The sequence below is a fragment of the Rattus norvegicus genome, chromosome 18 (genome assembly GCF_036323735.1).
Source record: "Rattus norvegicus strain BN/NHsdMcwi chromosome 18, GRCr8, whole genome shotgun sequence".
Lineage (NCBI taxonomy): Eukaryota > Metazoa > Chordata > Mammalia > Rodentia > Muridae > Rattus > Rattus norvegicus.
In genome coordinates this window covers 60,259,325-60,282,171 of record NC_086036.1, presented here as the reverse complement: position 1 = coordinate 60,282,171, position 22,847 = coordinate 60,259,325, and the positions used below count along the sequence as shown (strand labels likewise).

Genomic DNA, 22,847 nt, shown 5'->3' with positions numbered 1-22,847 from the left:
ATTACCCTGTGACATAGTCATTGTGCTCCCCAACTTCATCGTGCAGATGTATCTGCCCCCAAGGGAAGCCACATGTATGACTCTGGCACTACCGAAGGGTTTATAACAAATAAACAAACAAACAAAAACGAACCAAGGCTAGAAATCAACGAGATGGGGCTGGCTAAATGAAGTTAGGTATCTTCGGATGACACTAGAAGAGAAACCAAGGGAAACTGAGAATGGTCTACACAATTCGTTGTGAAGACAGAGGGCCTGGCTTAGAACTGTGGCAGACCGCTCACTCCTTTCATGTGAAAGAGGTGGGGTTGGTGCACAGAAGCTATGTAATCCCAGCCAAAATCCCATAGATTTTCTGTTTCAAGGGAATTCTAAATCTCATCTGGGAATACAAAGACTTAGAAGGACTTAAAAAACAACGGTGAAACCAAATTAAAGATGGAAGGTGTTATGGTAGGATCTGAAATGTCTTTAAAACCCGTATGTTAAAGGCTTGGTCCCCAGCCTGTGGCACTCTTGTGATGGGGGGCGGCAATCCTAAGGAGGTAGAAACCAGTGAAAGGAAGTTATGTGAGGAAATAGCCTTAAAAGAAATATGAGAGCCTACATACCTCTCATTTTTAATCCCCAATCACCACAAATGGGTCCGTTCCCCCACACATTCCCACCACGATTATGCCTCCACAGACCCAAAGCAACAGGGCTAAGGGGCTATGCTCTGAAACTACGAGCCAAAATAAATCTTTCCTCCAAAAAAAAAAAATCAATCCTCTCAGCTTCAAGCCTGCAACCCTAAAAGGCAGTCAGGAGGCTAAGGCAGGAGGATCAGGAGTTCAAAGCCAGCTGGGCTACATAGCAAGTTAAGACCAACCCAAAATACATAGCAAGACCCTGCCTCAGCAAACCAAAAGAAGCCCTCAAAACAGAAGTCAGGTGTCTGTCAGTCGAGCAACATGGAAGGCTGGATCACCACGGAGATCCAAGTGTGACAAAGCTACAGCAGTCAAACAGGAATTGCACTGGCCTGCAGATTGAAGAACATAAAGGAGACCAGAAATCAGGCCACACATATGTGAACAGCTAGCTCTTGACAAGAGAACGAAGACAATTAAGTGGGGCTAGAACATCCTTTTCTACAAATAACATTGAATATCCACGAGCAAAACCAACGACCATGAATCCCCACTTTGTAGCAGCGTAGCTCTTCCTTAAAGAAGTTTAAATAGACACTTGAACACAGACACATACACATAAGACACACACACACACACACAGAGAGAGAGAGAGAGAGAGAGAGAGAGAGAGAGAGAGAGAGAGAGAGAGAGATTGCATTATCAATAGGGAAACATAAGAGGAAGGAAGGCAATACAAAACGTGCAGTATATTTGAGCAGACTGTGAACCCCCAAGATTGTGTTATTTACTGGGAAAAAACTTTTTTTTTGGTGTGGTGTGGCTCAGTCTTAACAAATACCTTTAAGCCAAAAGCTTCCTGCTTGGATATTGTAAACAGGAATAAAGTCAACCATAGGTCAAGCAACTGGTTGACAGGAAGTGGTGATAAGATTAAGAAATAATTATTATGGAGTTCTACTCAGCTATTAAAAACAATGACTTCAGGAAATTCTTAGGCAAATGGATGGAACTAGAAAATATCATCCTGAGTGAGGTAACCCAATCACAAAATATTACGTATAGTATACACTCACTGATAAGTGGATATTCCCCAAAGCTTGGAATACCCAAGATGAAATTCATGGACCACATGAAGCTCAAGAAAAAGGAAGACCAAAGTGTGAATGCTTCAGTCCTTCTTAGAAGGGGGAACAAAATACTCACAGGAAGAAATACAGGGACAAAAAGTAGAATAGGGACTGAAGGAAAGGCCATCCAGAGACTGCCCCACCCGGGGATCCATCCCATATGCAGCCACCAAATCCAGTCACTATTGCAGATGCCAAGAAGTGCTTGCTGACAGGAGCCTTACTGATACAGATGAGGATGCTTGCAGCTCCATTGGACTGAGCACGGGGACCCCAATGGAGGAGTTAGAGAAAGGATTGAAGGAGCTGAAGGGGTTTGCAACCCCATAGGAAGAACAGCAATATCAACCAACCAGATCCTCCAGAGCTCCTGACTAAACTACCAACCAAAGAGTACACATGGAGGAACCCATGGCTCCAGCTGCATATGTAGCAGAGGATGGCCTTGTCTGACATCAATAGGTGGAATAGCCCTTCATCCTGTGAAGGCTCGTTTCCCCAGTGTAGGGGAATGCCAGGGTGTTGAGGTGGGAGTGGGTGGGTAGGAGTGGGAGCATCTTCATAGAAGTAGGGGGAGGGGGAATAGAAGAGGAGGGAAAGAGAATAACATTTGAAATGTAAATACATAAAATATGCAATAAAAAATGAGAGAGAAGAAATAACTATTGAGAGTAAGGAGGAGTCAGGAGGAGGGGGAGAAATGTGGGGAGGGACGTTCAGTTTGAAGGAAGGTTTTTTGAGATGGCCTGAGAGAGGGACATAGGCTGGATGATCAGCTAGATGCTTTCTCTGCCTCTGTGCTCACAGGCTTTCGCTCCAGCTTCTGGCTCCTGAGTCTTCACTGGTAGAATCCAATTGAGATTTTTGCTTAAACTCACACACACAGACACACACACACACACACACACACACACACACACACACACACACACACACACACAGAGCACACAGTATGGGAAAACCTTAGGGTATGAAGTAGATTTGTTCAGTATCTTGGCTATAGTGATGGTTTCATGTGTAAATACATCTGTTAAAAAAATACCTTCGCCTGGACTGGACACTTTAAATATTTATGCTTTATCATACATTATTTTAAAAAGATGATGCAGGGAATGGAAAGATAGCCCAGTTGGTAGTGATGCTTGCTGTGCAAGTTTGATGACCTGCATTTGAATCCCAGTATAGGGGGAGAGGGGAGGGGAGGGGGACGGAGAGGGGAAAGGGAAGGGAAGTGGGGAGAGAAGGCAGGTATGGCCCATACCTGGTAACCACAGTATTGTGGGGGTGGAGACAGGATCCTTGGAGACCAGCATAGCTCCAAGTTCACTGAGAGACCCAGCCTCAAGGGAATAAGACAGATGATAATGCCAAACAGCTGATATACTTCTCTGGCCTCCACGCTTCTATATGTGCACACATGCTTCTTTAAAGGGTATTTGATAGGACGAAGGGATGGCTCTGTTGGTAAAGTGCTTTCGCTATAAGAAAGAGGAGCTGAATTTCTTCCCTAGAACTCACATAAAAGCTGGCTATGCTACACACACCAAACCTCCTACTGCTGGGGAAGTGGACACGGGACAATCCCTGGGCTTGTTGGGCCTTGTTACTTAGCTAGTCCAGCTATATCAGCAGAGTCCAGGTTCAGCAAGAAACTCTGTCTCAAAAGATAAGACAGAGGGCTAGAACAGAAGATATTTGATGAGGACAAGACCTAAAATGGAAGGATCTTCTCATGCTTTTAAACTAAAACGTGAACTGTGCATACATAATATATTCCATATTCCACAACTTTAATCTGAAATAGAACGTTTTGTCTCCCTGTCCCTGCGTGTGATAAAACACCACGACCATAGGTCTCTGTGATGACCAATCCATTATCAGTCAAGATGGCTGCGGCGGCTGACTGTCAATTCGATTAGATTAAGAGATGACTAGAAGACTCGTAAGGTGTTCCTCTAAGTGTGTCTGTGAGGGTTTCCAGAGTTTCTAGATTCTAGGGCTCTGGCCTAATGAACATTCTAATGGATTCATAATAGGGGACCTTATAGAGAGGTGGCAAAAAGCAGAAAGTTGGCCATACTGGAGGAAACCCATTACTTGGGATGCATTCTTTGAAGCTCTCTTTCCTTGGCACCTCTGCTTCTGTCTTGGCACCCTTCTTTGCCTGTTACCCACAGTGTAAACTGTTCTGCTCTATCTCACCCTTCCCCCATGCTAGGTTGACACCTCTGATGCCATGGGCTAAATTATTCCTTTATTACCTTATGTCACAGATTTAGTCACAACAATGTAGAGATGAACACAAAGACTTCAATGGTAGTACGCACGGAAGAAACGCTCATAGCTTTAAAAGTACCAGAAATTTCACCTCAGAACTTGACATCACGGTACTTGGCCCTGTTGGTGAAGCATATACCTTGCTCACAGAAAGACATGAACTTGATTCGCCAGAATCAACATTTGAAAATGCTATATTGGATGGGGCGTGCCTCTAGGAGAGCCTAACTGGCTGTGGAGGTCCTCCTTGATGGGCGGCCATTGACGGGACACCAGAGAGGCTGGGCAGTGTGGAGGGTCCGCTTGTTTCATTTGGAGTGGAGTAACATGATACTTCTTGTTTGCTCTGTGGTCGTCTCAGGAGTGCTTTGGCTATTCTGAGGGGGTTTCGTTGTTTTTGTTTTGGAGGGGTTGTTTGCTTTTTTGTTTTGTTTTGGTTTTGTTTGTTTGGTTGGTTTATATGAATTCTAGGGTCCCTCCCCCCCTTACTGCTGTGAGGAAAGACATGAGGGTGTTGTTTGTTTTTGTTTTGTTTCTTTCAATATAAAGCCTTGTGTAGTCCAGCCTGGTCGTATTGTTATTTTTGGTGGGTTTTTGTTTATTTGCTATCTGTTTTAAGTTTCAGATTTAAAAAAAAAATAAAAAATAAAAAAACCTACAGTAACTGATATTTTCGAGTGTATCTAGCGTTGGGGTCCTAATTGCTCAAATTTATCCTCCTTAATGGGATATTAGGTTTTAAATGATTTTATTTCCTATTGTTCCTGGGTGCTTACAGACAAACGTGAAGCAGCTTGGGGAATCAGCAAAGAAAAGGTACTCCAGGAATCTACAAAATAACTTGTGCTTAAATTTAAGTCTCCAAGGCGGGAGGGAAGTTGCAGCTTCGGTGCCTTAAAATAAGTCCCTTAGTGATTTCTCTCCACTGTCGTCTGCCGTACAGATGTTACACACTACTTACGTCTTCCACACACTAAACCCCTCCCCAGGCTGGAATGCAGGAAGGGGACCTCACAATGATTCTTGCCTCTTCTCTCTGCAAAAATTGTTTTGTGGAGCAAAACACTGAGTGGAACAAAAGTTCTTGGAAGGCATTTGTGAATTTGACTGGACCAGGTCAGGCGCCCGGAAACTGCCCGGTGTCAACATGGCGACGTCAGATTCGTTTGCCCTGAACTTAGGCAGGTAACTATGGTGAAAGTTAAATAGAGACATTAATTATCCTTTACAACATTCGCCCTGCGCCACGAACCAAGTGGAGTGAGCAGAGAGGGCAGAACAATTCGGAAAGCGCAGCGCAGGAACACGGTGACCACAAGAACAGAGCGCCCCTAGAATGACCAAAGCCTGAACAATGCCATTAATTAAACACAATTCAGTAGGCAAGTCAATCAATAAAGGGCACTGGCAAATTCCAGCCACTTTCTGATAGTGCACTTTCTCAGCTACGCAGCAAGGAAACGTCAGCTCCTGGAGGGAGATCAGATTAAATGAGACTGTTTGCCTAGAAGAGTTAGCCAATCGCTTCCCAAACTCCGCGCTGTGTTGGGAGCACGAAACCCATCCTAGCCAAACACGTTACCCATAATCTGACTGGTGCCATAGAAGATTTACCGCCAGACGCAGGGAGTGCGGCCATCCCTCGCTTTCAGTGAGATTGTTAAATAATGAAATAACGGACGCTAAATAGCATGGTGTCTGCAACGAACCTATACAAATCTTCTCGCATATCTTAAATCATCTGAGGATTAGTACATCAACTAACGCAATTAAATGTTATATAAACTGTTGTTTTATTGGGGAAGTCTGTAGATGGCCGGCTCATCACAATTTCTTTCTTAAAGTATATTTTCTGGGACTCAGCGATTAAGAACAGTTGTTGCTCTTCCGAAGCTCCTGGGTTCGCTTCTCAGCTCACAATCATCCAGAACTCAGGACTCTAGAGATCCGATGTCCTCTCTTTTACAAGGCACGCATCTGGTGCGTGTAGCGGCAAAACACTCATTCATAGAAATCAAAAAATAAATCTAAAAAAAAAATCCCCTTTGCCCCTATGGTGGTTGGATTCCTCAAAAGTAGAACCTGCAATGCGTTCAGTTAGGTGCACGGCAGGGAACCAAGGGAGACTGACTTCTTCAGATGCTCGTCCCAACCCGAAGACCTGCAGTTCCGTCTCCAAAGCCCAGAGATTGCACCCCGCCCAGTTGTCTTCGAACCGGAAGTGTTCTCTTCCCTAACTAAAAATGGCGGCCGCTGAGTCACTCGCCCACCTCGTATAGCCAATGGATGCCCGACGTTCCGCTGACTCATATCCGCGACGGCTGCCCTAGGTGATCTGATGCAACGCTTCAGTCAAGGAAGCTTTCAGTGCACGTTGGGGTGAGCTGGCGGCAGTGGTGCAGTGTCGATGTCCTCAGAGGTGATCAGGGGGACTGCAGACATGGTTCTAGGTGAGTGGGGTTCGGCGTGTGGCACAGCACAGAAGTGTTCCTGCCGAATTCCAGAACTTCCCTTAGTGCTTGTCGCGGCGTGGGCGCACCCCAAATAGTCGTGGGGCCCTGTTGCCTCGCCCCAGACCTTCAGACCTGAGCCACCAGGGCACCCGACTCGGTGGCCCCTGTCTGGTTCTGCTCCAGCCCTGTGGTTCCTTCCGCCATCGCCTCCCTGGCCTAGCCCCACCGCGAAAGTCTCGTGATTCTCCTGAGACTAAAACGCTGCAAGGGTCTCGGACTTAGTGAAGCCCCAGATGTGCGGTTTTTCAGTCGTTCTTCTGGGAATGACTTAAAGCTTTTAATTAGTTTCCGCACAACCTCATTTCTCTGTGAGATCTGCAGCAGTAAAAATAAAAATATTTAAGAAACTGAGGCTATGTCACAGTTGCGAGGCCCCTTGCGGCTTAACCCCAGAGTTTGGATGTGTTTCGAAAAGCATAGGGAACTGGCATTTTCACTTGCTCGCTCTGCACTGTTACTGGGATGCCTGATTCACATCCTGTTCTGTTTTATTCTCAGTATAGCCCTGTACGGTGTATATTGCCTTCCTGACTTTATAGATGAAGCAAGTTCAGAAAGGTTAAATAAATTCTCCCCAGGCTTTTGAGATACAGCGTCTAATAAAGTTAGGATGAATTTTAAAGCTCTGCCTTTTTTTTTTTTTTTTTTTTTTTTTTTTTTTTTTTTTTTTTGTGCAGCCAATTAGAGAGAAGTGCGAATAGGTTAAAATAGTGAGAAAATAAATGCAGGAAAGTCAGATTTGCAATTCATTGTGTTGGGAGGTGGGATAGTCTTAAACAGGGAGATTGGAAAAATAGTATGTTGACTTCTTTTGGGCCGTGGGAGTTTTTACAAATCAGATGATTTTTCTGTTTACAAAGACAGGAAATTGATAAAGCAGTTGGATTGTTAAGTGTCTGAGCATTACTGATGAGGGATGAGTTAACTTTTCTTTTTCTTTTTTTTTTTTTTTTTTTTTAAAAACCAGCAGAGCTCTATGTCTCTGACCGAGAAGGAAATGACGCAACGGGGGATGGAACCAAGGAGAAACCATTTAAAACAGGCCTAAAGGTAATCTCACCAGGATAAGTGTTCTGCGTTTTAGTAATGAGTGTCGACATGGAATGACTTGTCAAGACTTTTATTTCATTCTTTCTTTGAAAAGAAAGTACTGCATTTGGGGGTGAAGGGTGGGTAGAGAGAGGGTAGTATCTTTGAGCCTTTGCCACAAGTGTGGAAGTCAGGAGACAACCATTTGTTCTGTTCTACTATGTGAACGCTGAGCACGAAACTCCAATTCAGGCCTTCCTGCTTCGAGGCAGTCACCTCTACCCACTCAGCCATCTCCCCAACCCAATACTTTTATTTTACACTAGATTTTGAGAAGAAGGTGAAGGGAGTGTGCACACATGTTTATTTAATAGTGGTAGATCAAAGCCCAAGCTTTCGTGTGTGTGTGTGTGTGTGTGTGTGTGTGTGTGTGTGTGTGTGTGTGTGAGAGTTTTTTCCTCCTTTACCACAAGGTGTTCATCTCTGGACTTCTTTTCTCTGTCTAGACTGTTTTTCGGTTCTTGTGACAGTAGGAGTCCCCTGAATAGCACTGAGCCCGTTCCCCGGGTGAGTCTGAAGAGGCCTCCTGATGGCTTACTTTACCATACTACAGATAGCATCTTGACCTTGAGACCCAAAGACCTGACATACCAGCAACCCAGGTGGACCAGCTTCTTAAAGCAGACCCATGACTCTGAATGCCAAAGGCAAAAAATGGCACTTTTTTGGCATACTATTATTTCGGGGACCTAGGAACATTGTATGAGGTTAGCTCATTGGAAGTGGACTGTTACACGTGTCCCAGGAATTCAGAATGAACCACATCAGGTTAAGGGGTTCCCATTATAGTGTTTATTCACTTTGTTGAACTGGAATGCTGGAGTCCTCCGGCTGTAGCTACTCCACAAGTGGGGAGGTTAAATGCCCCCTCTTTGGAAGAGCAAGACCCTGACACTCCTTTCTCTGTGTGTCCATATTTGGCCAATTCTTGTTTCTGTAGACACTTGACAATATCAGTCATGGAATCCTCCTAACCTTGACATGTTTGCTACTAAGGTCGGGCCACATGGGATGCATTAATATCTTTGGAGGGAAGTCTTTCTCAATAGGCATATCTCCTGTGATTTCCAGACCAGTGGTAACTCTCAGGAGAGCATGTTGTCGTTTGAAGGTGTGCCTTTCAGTTAGGCTCTTCCCATCTCCAACATTAAAGATGAGTATCTGTGTATAGTTCCAGGAAGGAAATGGATTCCAAGGTCTCAGCAGATGAGTTGTGTGTTGATAGGAGGTGGAGCATCCATACAAAGAATGTAGGTGCTCATAGTGGTCCTCCACACTGATGGGGCCAGAGTTGGACTTGCAGTCTGTCCATGAAAACTCACCCTTTAAGGATTCTGTTGGTGTTGTCAGAAGATTCACTTTCTGCTCTCGAGCAGGTCACCAAGTGGACTAAGCCACATTGGAAGGTCAGAGTTTCGGTTGCCTTGAGTCTTAGAACAGTGAACAAAAACTGGTCAAGAATAGTAGAAGTGGGGGATAAACTTGCAAAGCAGCATTTCGAGCCTTGGGGATTGGAAGGCTCAGAATAGAGGGAGAAGGATGAAGTAGTCAGTGGGGGCTGTGCATGTCTTCTCTGGGAATTGGTGGAGATTTTTCAGGAATTTGGGCATTCCTCCCCTCATTTTCTTTATGACTGCTGGTTGTGTGTGTGTGTGTGTGTGTGTGTGTGTGTGTGTGTGTGTGTGTGTGTGGTCATTTTGTATGGGGAGAGGGTCTTAGCTAATCTTAAATGTTAATGTTTCCTCATAGGCCTAACTGTTTAAACCTCTTGGTGACTGTCTTGTAACTTTATGGCCTCTGGCTTTTAGCTGAAGAAGGAAACCAGACAGGTCAGGATGCATGGCTCATAGAGCAGCTGAAGCACAGGGCAGCTTAGTAGCCCTAGAAGGGGCTCAAACAGGCAAAGACTAGATGGTAAGATGTCAAAGGTCAGGCTTTATAAACTTCAGACTTTATTGCCAGAGAGAATAAGATACTTAGAGAAATCTTCAGACAGTGCTTGAAGGTTACTAAGATACTCACCTTTGCCTTTGACCTGTAATTCCAGCACTTGGAAGGTAAAGGAGGAGGGTCAAGAGGTTAAGGTCAGCTACACTACATGGTCAAGACTGGTTTGAGCTAGAGACCCTGTTTAAAAAAAACATAGCTTTTTGGGGCCAGTGAGATGACTCAACAAGTAAAGGTGATTGCAGCCAATCTTGACAGTCTGAGTTCAGTCCCTAGGACTCATGTGATGGGAACAGAAAGTTGCTTTTCTAGTTGTCCTCTGACTACACACACTCACTCAATAAAAACCTTAAAAGCGTTTTTAAATGTTTTTATATTCACTAACTTAAACCACACAAACTATAAACTACTAAGTAATATATAATAATATTATAATAATATATATGTAATATATAATACAGCAATTATCGATATGCCAATATCGATGAGAAAATAAAGTCTCGTGAGAATTTTCCAAATTAAATGGAGCTTAGCCTTCTGTGTAACTTGGCTTCTACTTTGTTGAAAGAGTTTTAGACCTGCCTATCTTGGGTCCAGCCCCGCCCCTGAGATGTTAAAAGCCTGTAACCCTTCAGTGGTGTCGGCAAAGCCTTTTTGCTTTCTACTGCCTCTCTTCTGTTGGCTTAGCTGCGCTGGTCCTGACCATTTGACTCTCTTCTCTGGCGGGTGGAGGTAGAGGCTGCTTACTGCGTGGCTGAACCGGTTGGGATTTTCAGAATCATGACTCGGGGAGTTCTTCGAGCAAACTCCTTCTGTGGAGGCTCAGTGAGTCATCCTGCTGACATGGCTTCTTGCCTCTTGGCTCCTGGTGCTTTCCTCAGGGCCCTTGGTGATGCTGAGGTTCATAACCAGGTGTGGTTTTGGTCACTAAGCATTGCATGATGTTGAAGAAATGCTTTCTTTCTCCCCCCACCCAAGGCTTTGATGACAGTTGGAAAAGAGCCGTTTCCCACCATTTATGTGGATTCACAGAAGGAAAATGAGGTAGGGCACACCAAACCCTCTCCGAGGTTGGGTTTTCTGAGCACATGGCGTTGTTGAAGATAATGCATGTCTTTGTGTTCTTTGCAGAGGTGGGACGTTATTTCTAAGTCACAGATGAAGAACATCAAAAAGATGTGGCACCGAGAACAGATGAAGAGTGATTCCCGGGAGAAGAAAGAGGTGACTAGTGAACCTCTTTGCAACTCTCACTTTTATAGTCACAACACCCAGGACTGTATTTACCGATTGCATTATTTTTAAAATTAGGCAGAAGATAACTTACGAAGAGAAAAGAACCTGGAGGAAGCAAAAAAAATTATCATTAAAAACGACCCGAGCCTGCCGGAGCCAGCATGTGTGAGTGTCTGACGTCCCTGGTGCTGTGGGCTTGGCCGCATCTGCGCTACTCCTGGGTTTGCGGGCGCACATCTTTTGTTCTGCTCTTCTGTCTTTTTTTTAGGAAGAACAGACAGACAGTGTTCTGAGTGCCGAGAGGCTGATTTTAGAGGTTCAGTTTGGTCCTCCACTTTAGACACTATGTGATGAGTAGATTCTGCTCCGACCGACCAGCCGCAGATGCTGGCTACCGTCTAGCTGTGCTGGGTAGTTTGAGGCAAATGACTTTGCCTTCTCTAGAATCCGTTTTTTCACCCAAAAGTCAAAAAGTAGATTTTTCACAAATATTTCAGAAATTTACGATTCTTTGAAAGGAGGTTTGCTCTTGTGTTTTTTTCTGGAACCCAAACAGATTTCTGCCGACCCAGCAGCGAGTGTGGCCTGGGCTTCAGTCATGCTCTTGCTGGCGAAGTGTCTGTCATCTTTAACTGCTTCCCTACGGCACCCAGTTCCTCTCCACAGCACTTTCCTCTCTGTCTTAGGTTTCTGGTCTCTGGGTGTTGAGACCTGTGAGGCTGGGATTGTGGCTAGTGTGGGTGACAGTCACTTATTAACTGATTTTCTGTGACAGTATCTGAAACAGTTTCGGGGGGGGGTGTCTCTCATTGACAATTTTGCATTAATGGGAAAGGACTTTTTCTTTTCTCTCTCTTTTTAAATCCAGCATAGTAAGGTGTTTGATTCTGAACTGCCTCCAATTTTTTATTATTTGTGATTTTTTTTTTTGTTTGGTTTTTGTTAACTGATTATTGTGGTGTGGGGGTTTTCTTGATTGGTTTGGTTTGTTGTTATTGGTTGTTTGGTTGTTGTTTGAGACAAATGTCCCCCTGACTGGCTTAGAATTCATAGAATTCCTACCTGGACTTGCCTTACAAGAGCTGGCAGTAAGTATGTCTGCCACACACCTGCCAGTGGTTGTTTCTGACATTTGACATTTTACTGCTATCTATGGAATATTGGTGAAAATGTTGGTTTGTAATAATGACATGTTTCAAGTAGTTTTCATTTAAATTTGACAGGTAAAGATTAGTGCATTAGAAGGATACAGAGGCCAGAGAGTGAAGGTGTTTGGCTGGGTCCACAGGTTACGAAGGCAAGGTGAGTGGGTGGTTTTCTTTCCCCTTTTACAGTCCTAAATAGTCCTGGTTTAGGTGAAGACGAGCATAGAGACATGTCTTCCGGTTTGTTTAGGTTCGTGGTGTACTGTCTCTTTAAAGGGTGTAATAGTTTATAGCCTACATTTGTTCCTATGTCACGTGACTCTGAAATTTAGACATGATTTCACCTGTTAGAAATCACAGTGGTCAGGAGGTGTATAACAAGTACCCCATCCTCCTCAGACTGAATGTTAGTTATTTAATGAGAACCAGGGACATGTGTTACAAGGACAGATCCTTGTCTAGAATATGCGCACAGGGTTTTTTGTGTGCTTATTTTATATTCTGTTTTTTATGTCAGCAGCCTAGTGGTTCCCCCGCCCTTCCATGTACGGTGTGTGTGAATGCATGTTTGAATGTACGTGGTCAGATATGGAGGCATAGCACGTGGACACCCAAGACTGATGTCTGAAATTATCCAGAATTTATCTTCCACTATTTCTGTTTGAGGCAGGGTCTCACTCGAACCCAGAGCTCCTGGGTATGGCTGGTCTAGCTAACCAGATTGCTCTAGACAGCTCCCATCTCTGCTAAGACTGGAATTACAAGGGCCACCACCCCAACCTACGCTCTGGGGATCTGAAATCTGCTCCTCATGCCTGCATGGGCCGCACTTTAACCACAAGCTTTCTCCCTGTCCCCAGTGTCTCAGTTTCGATTTTTATAATCACCCTGACATTTTCCCTCCGTTTTATTAGTTTATTACTTTACTGTAAGCGATTATCAAGTCTTTCATTAAAAACGAATGGGATGTAAGTGAGTGAGTATCTTATGCCCATCCTGAGTGCTCTGCCCTGTTCTTTACTTTGTAGGGGATCAGAAGTAAATACAATAGGGCCTCAGTTCAGGACTAACTGATCATGTGGATGACAAGGACCTTGTATGAGTAGAACGTACAGTACATAAAAAACAGGCCTGGGGCACTTCCAATGGAGAGGTTGGAACTTCTAAAGCTTATGAAGTGCTCTGGAGTCCCTTGAGACCGGCTGAATTTTGTTTCTCATTTCTAGGAAAGAATCTGATGTTTTTGGTGTTGCGAGATGGTACGGGTTATCTTCAGTGTGTCTTGTCAGATGACTTGGTAGGTATTTTATCTTAAATATGTCTGAAAGACTGTACTTAATAGGGTCCACAATTATAAATTTTGAGAATTTTAGGACCTATGTACATATTTTAGATGTTTACTGTGTTAACTGGATGCCGTGTCAAACCTTTATCTGTCACAGATGTAAAGGTTTGACTATGCCATAGAAACAGGGAAAGCTTTTGTTGTGGAAATGTCTTGAAACATCAAGTCTTAGAACCATCTAGAGAGTCAGCTTATGGAAGGTCCTGGTTTGTTCCCTAGATGTCCTATCTGTAACAGTGTCTCCTTGCCGCCATCTTTCCTTCAGCTCCCCAGTTTTCTTGTGGGAGGAAAGCCCAGAAACACTATTTTGTGGGATTGTGTCTCATGCTGTGAGATTGACTGATTCGCCTGTGTCGCTCAGTGCACTTCTGCTTGCACTGCTTTTATGAATGGACGTCTCGTCTATAGTGTTGGATTTTTATTTCCTTCACTCAGCTACGAATGAGCCTCTGTTCTTCCGGTTATGTCAAGAGGCACATGGTGCCCACTTGTGTTTCTCTAATTAGTAAAGTATGAGCAGCCTTATCCCACTATTGTCAAATTGCTCATCTCTCTTCCTGTAATGACTTTAGCATGTACTGGTCATCATCGTGTAGAGAAGCTCTGTCCACTTAAGTCATAGCAATCGATCTCATTGAACAAATCTTAACTAGCTATCATATCAATAGGTCATTGCTAATAGAAATATTGTGTAGTGCATGGCTACACTGATAATTCTGCCTTCTCCAAAAATAGCTAGCTAGCCTGGGTTCTCTGTTCTCTCCCCCTCCTCCTCTTCTCCCTCTCCCCCTCCTCCTCTCCTCCCTCTCCCCCTCCCTCCTCTTCTCCCTCTCCCCCTCCCTCCTCTTCTCCCTCTCCCTCCTCCTCTCCCCCTCCCTCCTCTTCTCCCTCTTCTTTTCCCTCCTCTTCTCCCTCTCCCTCCTCCTCTTCCTCTCCCTCTTCTTCCTCTCCCTCCTCTTCTTCCTCTCCCTCTCTCCTCTAATTTTAGAAATCAGTGGTGAACCAGGGGTGGTAGCACAGCCTATAATCCCAGCACTTTCTCTTAGAGGCAGGAATGTCAGAAATTGAAGGTTAGCAAGACTGTATGAGACCCTATCTCCAGTAGAAAACCAGACCAAAATTAGCTTGTTTGTAAATAATTCCTTTAACTTTATTAGAATATTTTAAACCAACCTCAGTAGCCTAATATGAACTTTGACCTTTTTACAGTGTCAGTGTTACAATGGAGTAGTCTTGTCCACTGAGAGTAGCGTGGCGGTATACGGGACACTGAACCTAACTCCAAAGGGCAAACAGGTAAGTAAGCTAAACTAAGGGAGTAATGTAATAGGTGTTTAATAGTTTGTCCCCGATGTCTGTAGTGGTACATTTGGTGTTGTCATATAAATGCACAAGTGTCAAATACTATAAAATCAATATACTATGTCCAATAAAATATGCACACTGTGTATTTTTTACCTTAATCTGCCTTTTGTAGCTATGACAGCAGCTCATGGACTGGAAAACTTATGACAAAAAGATATTTTTCTTATAGTTCTGGAAGTTGAGAAGCTCGAGATAGAGAGGCTACTTTTAGTGATGGGTTTCTTTTTTTTTTTTTTTTTTTTTCGGAGCTGGGGACCGAACCCACGGCCTTGCGCTTCCTAGGCAAGCGCTCTAACCACTGAGCTAAATCCCCAACCCCTAGTGATGGGTTTCTTGCCGTGACATACCATGGTACACCTAATTACATCCAAGTGAAAGGACGTATTCAGCAGACTTGGATGGGGCTGAACTGGCCTCTGTGAGAATCCCAGTTGAGTGATCACCAGCCGCTAACCCACTGTCTTACTTAGGGTTTCATTGCTGTGGAGAGACACCATGACCAAGGCAACTCTTACACAGGAAACATTTACTTGGGACTGGCTTACAGTTCAGAGGTTCAGTCCGTTATCATGGCAGGAAGCATGGCCACATCCAGGCAGACATGGTGCTGGAGGAGCTGAGAGTTCACACCTTGATCCACAGGCAGCTAAAGGGACTGAATTCCATAGGCCATTCCACACTGAGCAGAGCTTGAGCAAAGAAACATCAAAGCCCACCCCTATAGTGCCACACAAGGCCACACCTCCTTACAGTGCCACTTCCCAGGAGCCAGGGTTTCAAACATATGAGTCTGTGGGGCCAAACCTATTTAAACTCTGAAAGTTATAGAAAACACCAGTCTAAACCGAAACTTTTTGAACAGGAATTGGTGGTGTCTTAAAAAAGAAAGGAAGATAGGAAAAGGGAGGAGGGAGGGAGGGAGGGAGGGAAGGAGGGAAGGAGGGAGGGAGGGAAACATAAGAATGTATTTTTGCTTTAGCCAATAGCAAAAACCTATTCTAATAACACTTACCTGTTGTTAATTACAATTCAAATAGCTACTGTGGTTGTAACTGTTGCCTAGGGGAAAAAAAACACCACAAATGTAGCTCATTAACCACAAGAGGGAGCAAATACTCCTAGTCCCAGAGTTCCTGTAAAAGCCTGCTCTGTGATAAAAGTGAGTGTCTGAGTGAAGTTCACTGAGCTTTCCTTGAAGTGCTGTGATTACAAATGGAGTGGTTGTCATGGCATTACTTGCTGTCCCACTGGCAACAGGATAATTACATGCTCCGTGAGTGAGAGGCTTTTAGAATAAATTACTTTCTATAGAGCCAACAGGGAAAATTCTGAATATCTTTTTCTAAGTAGATAACTGATTTTAGTTAAAATTTTCCATTTAAAAGTAAGACTATTTTTTATTGCTTCAATTATGTATATGTGTGTTGGTATGTGTCATGTACACACACATACAGATGCCCTCAAAAACCAGAGGCATCAAACACCGTGGAGCTGATTTTAAAGGTAATTGTGAGCCGGCATGTGTGTGCTGGAAACGACTCGGTCCTTTGGACGGGTAGTATGCACTCTTCACTGCTGAACTAGCTTTTAAACTCCGTATTTAAGTTTTAAATATAGGAAAATATGTTAACTAACTCTCTAGACAAATGCTAGACTAATACTTGTTGGTAGTTACTCCAGGTCATGGAGTTAGAGTTGATGTAATTCTTAGTATATATGCCTTTGTCTTAGGGTTTTCACTACTGCAAACAGACGCCATGACCAAGGCAACTCTATAAAGGACAACATTTAATTGGGGCTGGCTTACAGGTTCCAAAGTTCAGTCCATTATCATCCTGGCCGGAAGCAGCAGCATGCAGGCAGACATGGTGCTGGAGAAGCTGAGAGTTCTACATCTTGATTTGCAAGCAGCAGAAGCGAACTCTCTTCCACAGGCAGCCAGGAGTACGGGCACTGAGTGGAGTTTGAGCATAGGACCTCAGAGCCCACCCCTACAGAACACACTTCTCCAACGAGGCCACACCTCCTTCTAGTGCCACTTCCCATGGGCCAAGCATAATCAAATTACCACAGCCCTTTTAATTTACAAAATGCTTGTGTGTGTTTACATGGAAAAAAGCATTAAATGTAAAATAGCATTGAGTTGTTGGGTCTCTAATTTTGGAGACTAAAACCACTAATAATGTTCTTAAAATAACACCTTCCTGAAAACTTGGGTATAACATCTTCAGTGCTGTTAAATTTTAGTGTCTGTCTCACTCTCTCTGCTTTTCTCTTCTGCCTTTTACAAATACAGGCTCCGGGAGGCCATGAGCTGAGCTGTGACTTCTGGGAACTGGTGGGGCTGGCCCCAGCTGGAGGAGCTGACAACCTGATCAATGAGGAGTCTGATGTGGACGTCCAGCTCAACAACCGGCATATGATGATCCGGGGAGAGAACATGTCCAAAATCCTGAAAGCACGGTCCATGATCACCAGGTGCTTTAGGGACCACTTCTTCGACAGAGGCTACTGTGAAGTAAGTGCCTGTTTCAGGCCACCTTTTTTGGCAAGTGGTGCCTGGTGCCACTTGGAAGTGATGGCTACAGCAGGCTTGTCTGCTCCTTCTCCCCTTCATAGGTAACCACTCCAACACTGGTGCAGACACAGGTGGAAGGTGGGGCCACACTCTTCAAGCTTGACTATTTTGGGGAAGAAGCATTTTTGACCCAGTCCTCACAGCTGTACCTGGAGACCTGCCTTCCAGCCCTGGGAGATGTTTTTTGCATAGCCCAGTCTTACAGGGCTGAACAGTCCAGGACACGAAGGCATCTGGCTGAGTATGTAATTGTCTTTCCTAAGCTGCTCCTTGGTCTGGGCTGGAGGCCAGCTGTAGAGTACATGCTTAGCATGTCAGGGTTAAGTCCCCAGGACCACACTAGAAGTGGGCCTGGTGGCACATGCTGACTGTCTCACTTGGGAGATAGAGGCAGGGGGATTAGATGTTCAGAGCCAGCCTGGGCTACAAGGCCCTGCCAAAGAAGAACAAAAGGCAGGTGGCTTCCTAGGCCACAGCCAAAGTCTATTCTCTGGTCTCACTGAGCTTCAGTGAGGCTTGCGAGATACCTACAGCTCACTGCAGACAGCTCTCTGGGGCTCAGAGCTTTGCTGAGAGAGAGGTCTGTGTGAGTAGGAGCAGTGCTCAGTGCCCAGCTGTGTCTGTTCCTCAGGTTCACTCACGTGGAAGCCGAGTGTCCTTTCCTGACCTTCGAGGACCTCCTGAGCCGTCTAGAGGACCTGGTGTGTGACGTGGTGGACAGAGTCTTGAAGTCACCAGTGGCGAGCATAGTGTATGACCTTAACCCGGTAGGTGTCGTGTTGTCTCCAGTGAAAGGATTCCAGTCTTCATAGAAGACAGAATCACTCTATTCTTGTAGGGTTGGTGAACTGAAATAAGTAAGCATGTTTTGAAGATTTTAATACTGGTAAACTGCCAGGGACTATAGTTTATAGAAGAGACGATTCCTAAGTGTTTCTTCGTCTGAACTACTCTTTGCTAATAATGAACTGCAGAACTGATTTCTATGTTAAAAGGGTTCATTGTTACTCTGTGTGTAATGGTGCAGGTGGGAGGCGGGGAAGGACTTTGTGGAGTTGGTTCTCTCCCCACCTTGGTCCACACATCAGACCCTGGGTATCAGGCTTTACCTGCCGAGCCATCTCTCCAGGGTCCACTCCCATCCCCTGCTTGTATTTTTTTTTTTTTTTTTTTGGTTCTTTTTTTCGGAGCTGGAGACCGAACCCAGGGTCTTGCGCTTCCTAGGTAAGCGCTCTACCACTGAGCTAAATCCCCAGCCCCCCCTGCTTGTATTTTTATCTTATGTCTATAAGGGTGCTTTGCCTGCATGTATGTCTGCACCATATGCATGCAGTGCTCTGGAAGCCAGAAGGCACTGGTTCCCCGGGACTAGAGTTGCAGCTGGTTATAAGCTGCCATGTCGGGGCTGGCGATTGATCCTGGGGCCTCTGAAAGAGCAGCTCATACCCAATCACTGAGCCATCTCTCCACCATCCCTTCCCCCAACACATGCACACGCACACACACATCCCTTTACATTTCTTAACAGGCATTTTAAGGCTGGATGCTTTCTTTTTATGTACACTTTTGCTCTTCTCTTTTTACTCTAGAACTTTAAAGCCCCCAAACGGCCTTTCCGGCGGATGAACTATTCAGATGCCATTGAGTGGCTGAGGGAGCACGATGTAAAGAAAGAAGACGGGACGTTCTACGAGTTCGGAGACGTATGTGTCCCTTTCTCAGGCTCGTATGCTTGAGCAGGTTGTTGATTGGCTACTTACTGATGTTGGACGCCTCTGCTTGCCCTCAAGGCAATGGTGGCAGAAACTACTTAAGACTGTCTGGAATTGGGATGGAGTGTACTTTAGAGCAGGGCTTATTTGTAGAGTTCCAGGATATTTGGGTTTCTTCTTTCACACGGCATCTTTTTCTCTTACCACTGATGATCATTCCTCAGCCAGCTCATTTTCAAGTATTCAGATGCATGTTTGACCATCCCTGTGTGTGTTCACAGGCGCATCATAAGGAGCTTCGGGCTCTACCGAGCTTTGCTTTGACTTCTGAAGTGATTTATGTGGAGAACAAATGGTGTCTCAGGTCTCCACACATCGCTCTCACTGTCTTGTAAATTCAGCTTGTGATGTTTTGAGTGGAACAGTTCCCAGCTCTAGAGCCCTAATGTCTCAGTGCCTAGGAGGGCTTCTCGCTCAGTCTGCTATAGAACTGAAGGCTAGTGACCCAGCTATGCTCATGTCTACCATGAAGTGACACCCTCTCCTAGCAGATGGCAGGTGGTCAGGGCTGGTGGCACAGGAAGCCCTCAGTGTGTGCTAGTGTGTATTGTACATTTCCTCCTCTCTTAGCACAGGGCTCTAGAGCTAGGAATGGCCTGCAGGCTTTCCCAGGTGTGCATTTGTCACATACAGAACCAGTGTGGGAGACAGATATAACCGAAGAGATGTGAGTGCCCCCCACTTCATCCCTGTCTCCAAACCTCCGGAGCCAGTGACTGCCTGGTTTTGTTTCAGTCCTTACACAGTCAGTGAGTCCTGTCCAGGTCTCTGTCAGCTTTTACTGGCAAAGGAGTTTTGAGTTCTGATTTGAAACATCCCTGGTTTCTGAAGGAATGTTTTGAGAGAGAGACTAATTTAGCTTGGCTTTTCATGTAATATTTCCTGGCTTTTGTTGCAGGTATAATAGCACAATATTGGTTTTTACTTTATGACTGTCTCTACCATTGAATGAGAGGTTTACTGTAACAGGAAAGGGGTCTAGGTAACAGTTTAAAGGTGAATGCCATCGGTTCTCTGCAGGTCAGTCACGTTCTGGAGCATACACTGATTGCCTTCTGCTTGGAGTCTGGCCACTGAGCAAGAGAGCAGTCTCTAGTGATAACTTAGAGGTGTCTGGGCAGTGGGGTCCCTCCCTAGTGGCACTCAGCACAGTGTGGGCTGTGTTAAACCTGATCCTGCTGCAGCTCATTTGATAGCCACATGTAGGCTTAAAATATTTTCTTTTTAAAATAAATCATACGTGTGCACGGGTTATAGGTCTGTATGCATTCTCTAGTACATCGTAGGAATATAGCCAGGGCTGGCTGAGGAGTGAAAGAGCGGCTTTCTTTTTGCAGTTTTAAATGTTAATGAAATCTGCTTTAACCTCAGGATATTCCCGAAGCGCCTGAGAGACTGATGACAGACACCATTAATGAACCAATCCTGCTGTGTCGGTTTCCTGTGGAGATCAAGTCCTTCTACATGCAGCGCTGTCCTGAGGATCCTCGGCTTACCGAATCTGTCAGTTTGTGATTCTAAGAGTATTAGAAAATTTGCTTTTTAAGGGTCTGGGAACTGTCATTTTGGATAAGATATAGCTCATGGCAAGTATTTCATAAACCTAGAATGACAGTAATTAAAGTAAAAACCCCTTCCCTGGTAACAGTTGACATGTTCTGTTAAAGAATTTGAGTAATACTTGAATTTTACATAGTCACAGGGCTTCCTTTCAAGTTAGCATCTTGGTGTGTAGTTTCCCTAAAGCCTTGCAGTCTTGTCTGGTAGAGTGGTGGTAATTGTGGGTTTTTTGACTTGCTGTTTTAAGGTGGATGTGTTGATGCCCAATGTCGGTGAGATTGTGGGAGGCTCAATGCGCTCCTGGGACAGTGAGGAGATTCTAGAAGGCTATAAAAGGGAAGGGATTGACCCCGCTCCTTATTACTGGTATACAGATCAGGTAAAAGCAATTGTTTAAACTTCTTTGTTTTTTTCACTGTAATACTTTTTACATCCATTGTTTAGGAGGCCAGAATCCCACATAGCAGATGAGCTGTGTGTGCCTCCTGTGGCTGTGTGTGCCTCCTGTGTCCCTGGGATATTGCTGTTTCTGTCTTTAGCACAGCCACACAGCAGTTTCTTCTATAAAGCTCTTTATCTGCTATGGCTTGTTTTGTTTTTGTTTTGATGTGAATGGGTATTTGGCCTGCATGTTTGTTCACATGCAATACCCCCAGAGGTCAGAAGAGGGCTTAAGATCTCCTGGAGCCACCCCTACAGATAGTATTGAGCTACCGTGTAGATGCTGGGATTTGTACCAGGCCCTCTGGAAGAACGGCCAGTGATCTTCACTGAGCTACCTTGCTAACCCCTGCTGTGGTTTTAAAAAATAAATTATTAGATCTCACCAGCACCTAATACTATTCCTCACCTTCCTCTGATAAATCAAGGCAATTAGTTTGAAAGGCGAAGTCTCTTCCTTTCAGATGGTTCACTGAATATTCCTCTCTGCATGGTTTGTGAAGGCATATGGATTTGGGTTGAATTACTACGATGAGCTAACGTTACATTTTGGAAATTAGCTCATATAATAATTTTAATGTGATTAGATACAGTTTTAAACTAACTGTTCTTTCTCTCATTTAACAGAGAAAATATGGTACATGTCCTCACGGAGGGTATGGCTTGGGCTTGGAACGATTTCTAAGCTGGATTCTGAACAGGTATCACATCCGAGACGTGTGCTTGTACCCGAGATTTCTCCAGCGCTGCAGGCCATAACCACGTGGCCCTGAAGCAGGAAGGAAGTAAAGAGTTGAGACTGCCTCTACAAAAGAACAAACGCCCAATTGTCCCTTGACTTCCTGTTGGGGGTAGTAGCTTTTTCCTGTCTTTATGTTTTTTCTTCCCATTATCAGAAAAAGCAGTAGGTGTTACTTGAACAGCAAATGACATTAATAAAATACTCAATACAAAATTTTGAGAAAATACATGGCATATCACTCCTTAGTTATGGAGACGTTTTATTGTATTATAGGTTATAATCATTGTACTAAATAAACCATACATGATTATTCAGTTTTTAATTATGGTCTGACGTTCCAGTAACTCCATCTTTTTGTCCTCTTAAGTGTCACTGGAATTCTTTAATCTATTACATAATCTGTTATAGCAGACATCTAAAAGAAATTGGCTATGTGACAAAGATGCTGGAGTCGAATACATACCCCTTACATTCACATTAATCTTTTCTGAACTCATACAGTGTGTATAATCCTGAGGGGTATGGGTTGACAGGGAAAACTTAATGAAGGGGAATTGGATTACAGTTTGCAATGAACGTGATTTGGATGGTGGGTTATCAAATGATTCCAACCCCCTTAGCCTTTAGTTTAAGAACGGGGGGCAGTTAGGGCTTTCCTCTTTGATGTAATTCCTGAGTAACAAAAAGTAAATCTGTTCCCAAAGACTTTGCACTTAGCCACCGTAGACAGCTAAGTCATCCCTGCCTTTTCCGTGGGTGCCGTCTGCGCTGCTCGCACACTCAGCAGGTTTACAGCGGCTGCAGTGCACAGTTGCTCTCCCCCAAATGCATGTCGTGTGTTCCGATGGGCTGTACTCCCACTAACCAATAAACGAACAGTCGCTAAAAACCAAACAAGACATTTTGCTGACTTATTTTCTCAACGTTGACCATCTCTGACTCACATTGCAAATCTCAGATTCTGAAGTTAGTATTATTAGAGTTACATGATAGTGACAGAATGACTATTTAAAATTTGACAGATGCTTGGGTCCTAGTTACAATGTTTTGTACGTTTTAGTTGTTAGTTTGAAAC

At 44.4% G+C, this 22,847-nt stretch overlaps 1 protein-coding gene across 3 annotated transcripts; it reads left to right on the top strand.

Annotated features, from left to right (window-relative positions):
• The first annotated feature begins 6,389 nt into the window (after positions 1–6,389).
• Positions 6,390–22,666, top strand: Nars1 (asparaginyl-tRNA synthetase 1). 3 transcript variants are annotated; one of them, NM_001025635.3, is made up of 15 exons: positions 6,390–6,489; positions 7,523–7,602; positions 10,567–10,632; positions 10,720–10,812; positions 10,900–10,989; positions 12,048–12,126; positions 13,196–13,266; positions 14,524–14,610; positions 16,976–17,197; positions 17,299–17,498; positions 17,889–18,024; positions 18,847–18,960; positions 20,401–20,532; positions 20,837–20,968; positions 21,658–22,666. In NM_001025635.3, exons 1-15 carry the CDS (start codon positions 6,447–6,449, stop codon positions 21,787–21,789), a joined length of 1,677 nt encoding a protein of 558 aa, NP_001020806.2. In that variant the 5' UTR covers positions 6,390–6,446; the 3' UTR covers positions 21,790–22,666. The 3 variants fall into 3 exon arrangements, with proteins under 3 accessions (NP_001020806.2, NP_001385496.1, NP_001136421.1); NM_001398567.1 differs by having other exon boundaries at positions 7,520–7,602; NM_001142949.2 differs by lacking the exons at positions 10,567–10,632; positions 10,900–10,989 and having other exon boundaries at positions 7,520–7,602.
• Positions 22,667–22,847: the final 181 nt, after the last annotated feature.